Source organism: Erpetoichthys calabaricus, chromosome 2 (assembly GCF_900747795.2).
Source record: "Erpetoichthys calabaricus chromosome 2, fErpCal1.3, whole genome shotgun sequence".
Taxonomy (NCBI): Eukaryota; Metazoa; Chordata; class Cladistia; order Polypteriformes; family Polypteridae; genus Erpetoichthys; species Erpetoichthys calabaricus.
In genome coordinates, this window is record NC_041395.2 from 184,210,039 (window position 1) to 184,220,982 (window position 10,944).

General features: G+C 39.3%; 1 protein-coding gene across 3 annotated transcripts in view; it reads left to right on the forward strand.

Moving 5' to 3' along the window:
- zmp:0000001167 (protein phosphatase 1 regulatory subunit 12A) overlaps nucleotides 1–10,593 on the forward strand; it is a 179,566-nt gene extending 168,973 nt beyond the window's left edge. For 2 of the 3 annotated variants that reach the window (XM_051922019.1, XM_051922015.1), the window contains exons 16-24: nucleotides 3,597–3,708; nucleotides 3,974–4,092; nucleotides 4,767–4,835; nucleotides 5,914–5,933; nucleotides 6,258–6,366; nucleotides 6,660–6,764; nucleotides 6,998–7,048; nucleotides 7,918–7,968; nucleotides 8,211–10,593. In XM_051922019.1, coding sequence (XP_051777979.1) covers nucleotides 3,597–3,708; nucleotides 3,974–4,092; nucleotides 4,767–4,835; nucleotides 5,914–5,933; nucleotides 6,258–6,366; nucleotides 6,660–6,764; nucleotides 6,998–7,048; nucleotides 7,918–7,968; nucleotides 8,211–8,297 — 723 coding nt within the window. In that variant the 3' untranslated portion in view covers nucleotides 8,298–10,593. The remainder of the gene's footprint in view (nucleotides 1–3,596; nucleotides 3,709–3,973; nucleotides 4,093–4,766; nucleotides 4,836–5,913; nucleotides 5,934–6,257; nucleotides 6,367–6,659; nucleotides 6,765–6,997; nucleotides 7,049–7,917; nucleotides 7,969–8,210) is intronic. The other variant, XM_051922020.1, reaches the window with a different exon arrangement.
- Nucleotides 10,594–10,944: the final 351 nt, after the last annotated feature.

A 10,944-nucleotide genomic window follows, 5' to 3' on the forward strand; every position in this document is an offset into this window, starting at 1 on the left:
CGCGCGCACACACAGGCAGCGCCAGAGAGACAGAGGCACACACACACACAGAGGCAACGCCAGAGAGAGAAAAAGGCATACACAGGCAGCGCGAGAGAGACAGCCGCGCACACACACACACAGAGGCAACACCAGAGAGAGACAAGCGCGCACACAGGCAGCGCACGCGAGAGATAGCCACGCACACACACAGAGGCAGAGCGAGAGAGAGCTGCGCACACACACAGAGGCAACACCAGAGAGAGACAAGCTCACACACAGGCAGCGCGTGAGAGAGAGCCACGCACACACACAGAGGCAGCGCCACAGAGAGACAGAGGCACACACAGGCAGCACAAGAGAGAGCCGCGCAATCCTTTAAAACTGAAGTTAAAACACAATGAAGGAAGCAGTCTTTAAAAACCAATAAGCCCTGTGACTCTTTTTCATTAGCATCTCACCTGCTTCAGGCCCTGCAACAGTCGAGACGCTCTCTCTGCAGCTGACCTTCTCTGTGCCTGACTCCACTACTGTCAGTCGCCTGATTAAAAATGGCCTTTTGAAGGTGAGCTATGGACCCGCTATACCACAGGAACACATTGCCTTTGAGCCTGCTCTCTCTCAATCTAACGTACCAGCTTTCTCTCTCTCTCCTCACTCGCTCACACACTGCACAGGGGAGATATGCCCGAAGCACGAGTCTAACCCGGAAACCGTTTCAGCCGCACTTCCACGCCCCTCGCTACACTGTGAGTGCGATGATTATTTATTTAAAAATGGGCTTTTGAAGGGGAGATGTGGACCCGCTATACCACAGGATCACCTGTGACATTGCCTTCACATTGTTTTCCTTTTATTTATAATCCTGTTGAGCAGATCAGACACCCAGGCAAACAACACTGAATAATCAATAGCTGCAACTACTTTGCCCACTGTCTCCTTACTGCAAAGCATCCGTACTACTACAGCGCCACAAGGCAGTTAAAGAATGCACCGGGCTCGATTTTGTTTTCACTTCTGTTTACAGCGATCGGGTCATAGATAGCATTGTTGCAATGTTACTTTTCTTGGTGGCTTATTACATTACGGATGTTTCACATGTTCATTTTTTCCCCTGTGCTTAAAAGACATTAAAAAAGTGTTTCTCAGCTGTGACTCCGGAACATCTCAGTACGCAAGCTATATTAAGCATCAACAACGAAGACTCGCTACACCTTAATCTACAAGTACTGACACTTATCCCTACCGACGAAGTAACTTTCACCAGCGTGGCCTTCTTCGTCACAGACGATCCTGCTTTCAGTCACGGACAATTATATGTTGCTCTCTCCAGAGGTCTGTCTTTTCATTCACTCACAGTCGTATCCTCAAACCCACGCCATTTGGACAACTGTGTCATTCAGGAAGTGTTCACTCATCAATACATAATTATGCGGCGTATGCTACGCCGCGGGTTGGCTAGTATACTATATTTGATAAAGTAATTGCAACAATATTATATGGCTATTAATAGCAATCTAACACAAACAACAGGAAGTATATGACTGAAATTACATTGACAATAAGTAGATAACATAATAATAATCAGTAAGTGTAAGCATGAATGTCATGTATGACAACCAAGTCTAAGACAGAATGTCCACAGTTTAAGGTATAACTCCAGAGGTGCAGAGGATAGGATGTAAACTTTGATAGATGTACGTAAAATGGTGTTTATTGATAGTTCATCTGTAGTCTAGAAGATATTAATTCCCAGAAATACAAAGTTTTCCTGATGAACTTTTTGAAAAAAACATGGCTATATACATCCAGTGCTTTCTTGTGTTACAATGCTATTAATTGCTTTCTGTTTTTGCAGTTGCTTTATCAGATACAATGCTCTACATAATGTTTGAAACAAAGACACATTTTTCCTTCATGGACCCCTCTGCTCCAAAGTATAAAATTACAAATCAAACAATTCAGACATAAATAAAAAAGCACATTGCAGACTTTAATGTAAGGGTATTTTCATACATTTCAGCCACACTATCTTGAAATGACACAAATTTTTCTACATGGTTCCCCAATTTCAAGACACCATAATGTTTAGGACAATTGGCATCACAGGTGTTTGTGATAGTGTGTTTGATTCCCTTATTAGTGCAGGCAATCGGATACCTAGGCCTGTTTCTAGTCTTTGGGGTCTGTTGTTACCATCGTTCAATATAAGGACAAGAGCAACATCAATGAAAGAATAAAACCATTAGAGACATCGGGAAGACCTTAGGATTACCTACATCAACTGTCTGGGATATTATTAAGATGAAAGAATGCACTGGTTAGCACAGTAATGGCAAAGAGACTGGTAGGACAAGGAAGCCCACCACCACTGCTAATGCCACTATGGTGTCATCCTCACTATGGTAAAGAAAAGGCACCAAACACCTGTCCCAACATGTCAGAAACTACTGTATAACTATGGATTACTATCCACAGGAGACTTCATGAACATAAATACAGATGCCACAATGCAAATCACTACTTAGTCACAAAAACAGGTTGGCCAAATTAGCTCACAAAAACAAAATGCTTAAAATAGCCTGTAGAATTCAGGGAAAAGGTCTTATGAACAGATGAGAAAAATATTAACCTGTATCAGAGTGATTGCAAGAGCAAAGTGTGGTGATAGAAAGGAACTACCCAAGATGCAAAGCATACCACCTCATCTGTTAAACTTGGTGGTGTTGGTGTTATGACTTGGGCATGTATGGCTGCCGCAGGTACAGGCACACTTTTCTTCATTGATGATGTAACTCCTAACGGACAGTTGCACAATGAATTCTGAGGTGTATTGAAACCTCTTATCAGCTCAAGTTCTAATAAATGCCTCCAAATTCATTGCCGGTGCATCATCCCACAACAAAATAATGACCCCAAAATGTACTGCTAAGGCAATTGAAGAGTTTTTCAAAGCTGAAAGATAGAAAATTCTTCAATGGCCGAGACAATTTCCTGATTAAAATCCAGCTGAGCATGCCTTCATTATTCTGAATTTAAAATTTAAGGGGACAAGCCCTCAGAACAAGCAGGAGCTGAAGATGGTATAGAAGAGCATCACCAGAGAAGATACTCGGCACCTGGTGATGACTATAAATCACAGATTCAAACAGTCATTGCATGCAAGGGATATGCAACAAATTACTAAATATGACTGCTTTAATATACCTATCATTGCTATTTCTAAATCATTACGGTGCCCTGAAATGGAGGGGTTATGAATGTATAAAAAGTTGTCATTTCTACGTGTTGTGACCGAAATGTATGCAAATACCCTTAAATGAAGTCTGCAAAGATTTGAAATTGTCATCTGTGGAGCAGAGGGGTAAATCAAAGGTAAATGTCTCTTTGTCCCAAACATTATGTAGGGCACTATATATCACATAACTGACATGTATTGTATTGTATTGGTATTATAGTCAAAAGACTCATACTTTTTCTGTATCTAAGTATTTTTTTTTGTTGTTTTTTTAACTTAAAGACCAGTATTTCTGTCAATAATTGATTATATGCAAAGCAAGGTGTGGTGGACGTTTGCATTTATGAATTTTTCATCCTGCTTTTGATGATCTTCTCAGGAGGTCAGCTGGAGGTCTCGTATAGCTAACCTGCAGAAGTCAGATCTGCTAGGCCTGACAACTCCGGGAGACTCTAACCACCTGCTCCGAAGTGAAACCGTTGAGAGCAGAGGTAATTGTTTTAATGGTCCCAGTACTGAAGTAGCCATTTCTTTGAGCTCTGTACACCAGCAGAACTCTGTCTACTCAACTCTGATAAACAGACAGCTCTGTAACGCCCTCTTTGCTTGTGATCGTGCCATAATTTTGGATCAAAAAATTAAAATGTTTCTAATGCACAAAGTTCTATATATCACCCTTGCTGAAACTTGCTATACTGCAAGCAGCTAACATCATATGTTGAAATGTGACATCATATGTTGTTTTACATTATGTAGATAGGGAAAAGGAGACAGAAGACAAACTTGGTCAACGGGGTACAAATCTGAGAGAGAGACGGCGGCCACGAGGTAAAAGGAGAATTACAGGACCACCTGGCACAGGCGGGGGCCAAGAGGTGAGCCTACTATGTCAAAATTTAAAACATGAAATCAGAATATGGGAATTTCATTCCTCCTTGTTGGAATAAAATTTAAAAAGCCAGAAATTGAAAACTGCAACCTTTTGGTTCTCCATAGTCTCATAGTGACTATGCTATAATAGTTTAAGATGCATTTTTGGATTTTCTTAGTATTTTAAATAAAACTTATATGAACATGATTACCATCAATAATGCCATATTTCATTTTCTGAGGACTAAATGTTATGAACACCACCACTGTTTGCAGAGTTTGCATTTTCTCCCTTGTCTATGTTTTTCCTTCTGACACTCCATTTTTTTCTTTTATCCAAAAGTGGAAATGCTAAATAAAATCCTCTTGTTGATTAGAGTATCATCCAGGTCTGTGCTTAAAGCTGATGGGATAGGCCCCAGCCCCTGAAAGTGAACTGAATTAAGGGTGCTGGAGAATGCAATTTTATGTAATGTACTGTATTTCCAGCAATCCTATACTGTTTGTGATATTTTTATGACACAACCCTACATAATTAATGTTTGTTCTATTAAATGTTTGCTCTTCTTTCCTCTATATGTTTTGTTTAATAATGTAAATTTTCTTTTCCAACTGAATCCTGCTTTACTTGTACTCTGGTAATTTGGGATATATTATACTTCATTCCTGTGATTTTTAGAGCGACGATAATGAGGACAGCGTTGAGGAAGGTGGAGGAGACAGAGCTGGACAGGATTCCCAGACTCAGGTGAGAAGCTTATCTCAACCTGATGTATGCTTGGCTGTCTCTACAGCAACCCAGAGACTACAGAATGGTGTACAGCAGGAGGCTGTGTGATATATTGATGACATCCCTTTCTTTTGCTCAGTACTTAAAAAGGATGAAGACGAGGTTTAATTTTCTTTACCCCTCAGATTTCTTAAGCTTTTTGATTTTAATCCTTCAATTGACTCTGTGAAACAGTAAAGTACAGACAACCTGGGATCCTTCCTGTTGAGCTCTGATTGCAATCTTCTTACTTGGAATTGACTTTGCCCAGCGTACATAGGACCATATCTTCCTGTTCTTTATTTTTGGCATTTAACTGCTGCATTTTCTTGGGCTAGTAATAGTTCACCAAGAAGAAGTTAACAGCCATCTGCTGCTAGTGAAGAAGAGAGGCTGATCATTTGTTCAATTGTTGGTTTGCCAAAAATGGAAGCGCTCTGCAGTTTTTTGACATGCTTTAAAAATGTGAATGCTCAGTGGACAGAATGGGATGGCATGTAAAGGGTATAGCTTAGCTGGTCTCAGAACAGACTGAATATTCTTTGTCCTGTAACTGATGTGCTGTGTGTGCTGCTTTCTACTGAAAAAGCCGCCTCTATGCCACTTAAGGACAATGGTTGTATGGTGAACGGGCAGGGAATTTTTGGGTACTCAAAGTTCAGCCTTTCTGTGGTTGTGGTTTAATATTTCAGGGGGAGTAGACAGAGAAAGAGACGCATTTGACTTGCCTTGTGATTATTTAGTACTGGTACGTGTTACTGGAATGGGTGTTGCTCTTTTTATTTCCAGTTGCTGTGTGGTCTTTATTTCTACTATGAAGTATACATTGCCATTTCTGTTCCTGTGTCTTTGCTGTGTTGTGATATTTGACTTTCCAAAGGCACTATGATGAAGTGAAGATTTAACAGGAAATCTGGTGGATGGTCATCTCTTGTGTAACTGCAGTGAGAAATATCAGCCAAGGAATATGATGGCTGGAAAAGGAGCCGAACAATATTTTAGTTTTGTGATTGCATAAACTGATCCCTAAAGCCTTTTATTCCTCTTTTAATTTTAGGCTGACAGATTGAATTCAAGGTAAGGCATATTCTCATTTAATTAATTTGATTTATTTTTTTTACATGCACTTCAATTTAACAGCCCACTCCCCAGTCCAATATAATATGGTTTTAAAATTGCAGCATTAACACTACATACAGTATGGTGTCACAATTGTGTGTCACAGATTGAAAAAAGTATTCTCTGTTTAACAGTGTGAATCCCCTGCAAATACGGTAGTCTTTGTGTATACACACTGTGTGTTACTTTATCAACTGTAGGATTTACTTTGTGTGCACTTTTTTGACATACGGTTGTCACATTTGTAAGTTTTGTTTTCTGCTTTTCTATCCATCCCCCCAGGGGAGACTCGGTGTCCAATGACAGGCTTGTTAGCCGAGGTTTCTCATCCAGGGGTGGATCTGCTCACATGTTCTCTGAACCCGATGTTGAAAGAAGAGACTATAAAAAGGTGAGAGAGATTATTAAAACAGATGGCGTTATCTTAGGAAATAAAAAATGGAAGTAGGTATGCAGAAGCATGCATTTATACCTCAAGCAAATAGATAAAGCTAGAAATGCTTGATAAAGCTGAAATGCTTGCCTTTTTAGTATATCTGTTTGTAAATCTTTGGATTAGGTTTCGGTGTAATTAAGGAAAGTATCATTCCAAATGTAATAGTTGTTTAATATACAGTAATAAAACTAAAATAACTGGATGGTTTTGGGAGTCTAAATATTGTTGACTTGCTACTCTCCTTACAGCTGTATGAGGTCATCAACAGAGAGAATGGGCAGCTACAATCCCAACTCCAAGAGACCCAGAGACTGATCAGTCAGACCAGAACAGATCTGGACAAGGCTACACAGGTCAGTGGGCAATAGAGAGAAGAGCATATACTAGAACTTCACATGTCCTGCTCAAAAAGGATTCAAGAGAAATGCCTCACAACATGCTTTTAGGCAGCACTTTTTAATATGTATCCATTATTAATAGCCAGACTAACAAAATCTGAATTTAATTTCATAAAGCATAGTGAAGAGATACTGGCCTGTTGAGGCAGACTACTGTGCCATTGTGTAACTGAACTGTATCTCCACAGAGACAAGAACGTATAGCAGACCGATCTGCTCTGTTGGAGATGGAGAAAAAGGTAGGTGTGGAATTATCTGCTTATTGCATGCCATCCAATTAGAGTGTACCACATGCACAGCTGTTTGGTTGAAATGGCCATTTGGCATGCCGATTTGTTTGGCTGAGTCAGATTTTTGCCTCACTAACATTGATACATTTTGAATTTACATCTTTTCTATAAGTTTTGGTATTTCATCAACACTGAAACATTATTTTTTACAACTAAAAAAAGTTTCACCCACCCCAAGTACATGTGTTTAGAAAAAGCACGTCTAGCATGGCAATGTGGATGGAGAAAAACAAAGCCTTTTAAAAAGTGCTGACATTTTCATGTGGCCTTGACTTTAATTCTGTTATGATAATTCCCTTTCATAACTTCTTTGCATCTGCCAACACATTGAATAAGACTGTCAGACTATATTTCCAATGACTTTGGCTACCTTTTACTTGTTTTTGATTATCTAAAGCAGATGTACTTCATCGTCTGTCCAGACAAAAAAGTCCAGTTTGTGTTTTTTAAGGCACTCTGGTTTTCATCATGCTTTCTTTTTGATTTCATTTGCTTCTGCTACAAAAACATATAACTGACAAACCATGGATGCACAATAGGAAAGATTTATGCCATTTTGGCATTTCAGTGTTGATGACAAAACTTTTAGAAAATAATCTGTATCTGTGTTATTGTGATGTCAGCCTTAGACAAGGTTTTAACATGACACAGTATAAAGAGTCAAGTGATGGGCTTCATGAGAACAGGAAATGTGCTTGCCTGCAATAGCAGGTGAAGACTATGACTCTTGACCCCTCAAACCAAGCTCTGACCTTAGTGACTCTCACTACCACTTAATGCATATTTAGTTGCACCCTGACACTTTCCTCCACTCGCAGGAGCGTCGACTCTTGGAGCGGAGGATCCAGGACCTGGAGGAGCAGCTCAAGGTTAGAAGTGTGTTTTTTTTTTTGTTGTTGTTGTTTTTTAAATAAACAAGGGGTGTTCAGAAAATTGTAGTGTTTGCTACACAGCATTGCTGCTTTGCAGTGTGAACACAGAGCACCAGTACGTGAAGCCGCAGGCCCAAGAGGGTACTTTTTTTTTTTTTTTTTTTTTAAGACCAGTCTGCTTTATTTCATCGGACATCTTTCCTAAGACTTACTCCATCATTTTTTCTAATCCCTTGCAGGTGTTAGCAGATCTGAAGGCAGATAACCAGCGCCTTAAAGATGAGAATGGTGCCCTCATCAGGGTTATAAGCAAACTGTCTAAATAGGAGCCCATCTTCAGACATGCATGGCAGGGTGAGAAGGTTAAAAAGAGGGAGAGAAAGAGAGAAGATAGATCTATCCTTTGGCCACCTTGCCTTCCAGTGCCAAAGAGAGGATGAAATTAATGGCAACTCCACAATCCATAGCCATTGTGCTTAGGGGACCAAGAATTTCCCCTGATGAAGAGCAGCATGAATGAGAAGAATTCACAAAGGCTTGTTGGCAAGGAAACACTACCCCGCAGCGGAGACTGGCCACATTTGGCCTGATGCTCTAACTTGAGGTTACGTTGGTTGGACTAATCTTGAAGTTGATCACTTTTTGCAGTGGCATTACCTGAATCCGAGAAGGAAAGGGAATTTATTGGTTTGACCATCTATCCATGCTGCTCTACCTACAAATTCGGTCTGTTCAAGAGTACTTTGTGCCTAACAGTTTCCCCAACATCCTTCTTTACTCCATCCATCTTTCCTATTTCTCTAATGTCACTGTTTCTGTCAATTCTCAAAACTCTATCCCTTTTCTGCATTCCCTTTTTTTCTTTTCGTGGGTTCCCCCATTGTCCTTACTCATTTTCTATCCCCATCCTAGTCTTTTTTTTCCCCTTTATGACTGTATTCATTTCTCTACTATTTATGTGTGCCATATGCTCATTGGTTTTCAAAAATTGTTTCTTCATGTCCCCACACTTCTCTACTTCTTGTCTTCCTGGCTTTTTTCTTCTAATCAGATCTTCTCCATTACCCGCTAACAGGCCCCTTCTTGTCAGCAGTAGTGTTTGATATCACCTGCTATTTGTTTTGCTGCCTGCTTCTCCATGAAGATTAGATTTTGGAATGTTCAGGTTCCCGTGTCTTATTGTGTGTTGCTGGTGATTGGGGGTCACTTTGTTAATTCCGGTCAAATTATAATATATGTACATCTGCTAGTACTCATGGTATAGCTCTAAGAATTGTTGTTACAGTTGGTGTGGAGGGATGTGATGAGCTATTCAGTGATGGCAGCTCTTTGCATCTTGGCCACATGATCAGTTGGTACAAATCCTGGAGTGTCCTCATCCTAGACATTTACAGCACTGCCTGGTCACTGTAAGGAAAAGAATTTGCAGCTGAGCCACAGCTGGAGTTAGCGAGCCAATGGAAATGTTGCCCTCTACTTGCTGAATCCAAATCCTTCCTTTCACACATCAGTATGAAATGAATTTGATTTTTGTTCGGTCCCAGCTCAATGTGACAGGCTGTTTAAAACGCATTTTTACTTTTTTTCACACTCTAATCATTTTACCATTGTTTTCATAACAAATGTAACTTACAGTATGATTCTTAACTGTTTAAAGGTACTCTGCATTTTTTTTGTCCTCTCCTCATTAATAGCAGCATATAATTTGGAAGCACTTTGTCCAAATACAAATAAAACTCCAAAACAGGAAATGTGCTAAATTAATTGAATTTACATCCCAGCAGGACTTCAGTTTTATTTATTATGGTGACACTGCCAGTTGGGAAGTCCCCTGGGACATTATGGCCAGTAACTGGGCTGCCAACAGATTGGATCTTACAGTCACAGAGTCCCTGATTTGCCAGTTCTTATTCATTTCAAAAATGTCGACAAACTGGACATAAAACGGGGACATGCTTGCAGTGTTCAGCCTTGTACTGTTTGAAATTATTTTCAAGCATGGGGGACAAGTTAAGAAATATATTGGTAAGATTTTAAAAAGTTTCACATGATAACTGGGGTGACCTATTTGATCATGAATTAAAGTGACACTCTGGCTTTTTGCATTATGGCTAAAACATCAAAGTCATTTTCTGACAATCCTGTTTTTGTGTTTTTTTTTTTTGGTTTTTTTAATTTATTTTCTTTTCACCTCACAGCACACCATCACTCTGTTCAGTAGAACAGACAATTATAAATACGTACAGTAAGGTCGTCCTGACTGCAGCCAGTGTGGTTCAGACATCACTTTTATTATTTTGGTGATGTCCGTGCCGTCCGTGTTTTAGCTTTCCAGCTGCATTGTGCTGTACCTTAAAATAAGAAAATTGCACAATTGTATTCTATTATTTGTTTTAAACACTAATATGTAATTTTATCAGTTTGTTATATTTTACCTTTCCTAAAATTTTTTGTTTCCTTATACATCAGCGGAGGGATTGCAATATATATATGTATGTGCGTGTGTGTAAAATATAATTAAAATAATTTTCATGTTTAATATTTTTCACATATTTTCTAATATATTAAAAAAGATGTCACCTGAATAGCACGACACTTAAATAAACCTGCATTTGTTTGTAACTTGTGTGTGATTGCATTTATTTGTTTGTTTGGATGTATTTGTTTTACCCATCCTATTGTTTTATAAACTTTTGTTTGTCACTTCAACTGTCTGTTTTCTTAACTACGTATTCAATTACAGTCACAGGAAGACAACAGAACTGAGCCAGTTGCCCATACGGAATGAGCAAAAATATGGTTACATTTAAATCACATCTCTGCGTCGAGTCTTCAAGTTGCCAGAGTCCATGCGTTGAGATTGATACCCACTGTGTCACTGGGCCTATTTAATACATTATGTGCAATTTTAGTGCAATTTTTAAGTATAAAACTACCAAGAATATGTTTTGATTAGAGCACAGTCTGCCCATC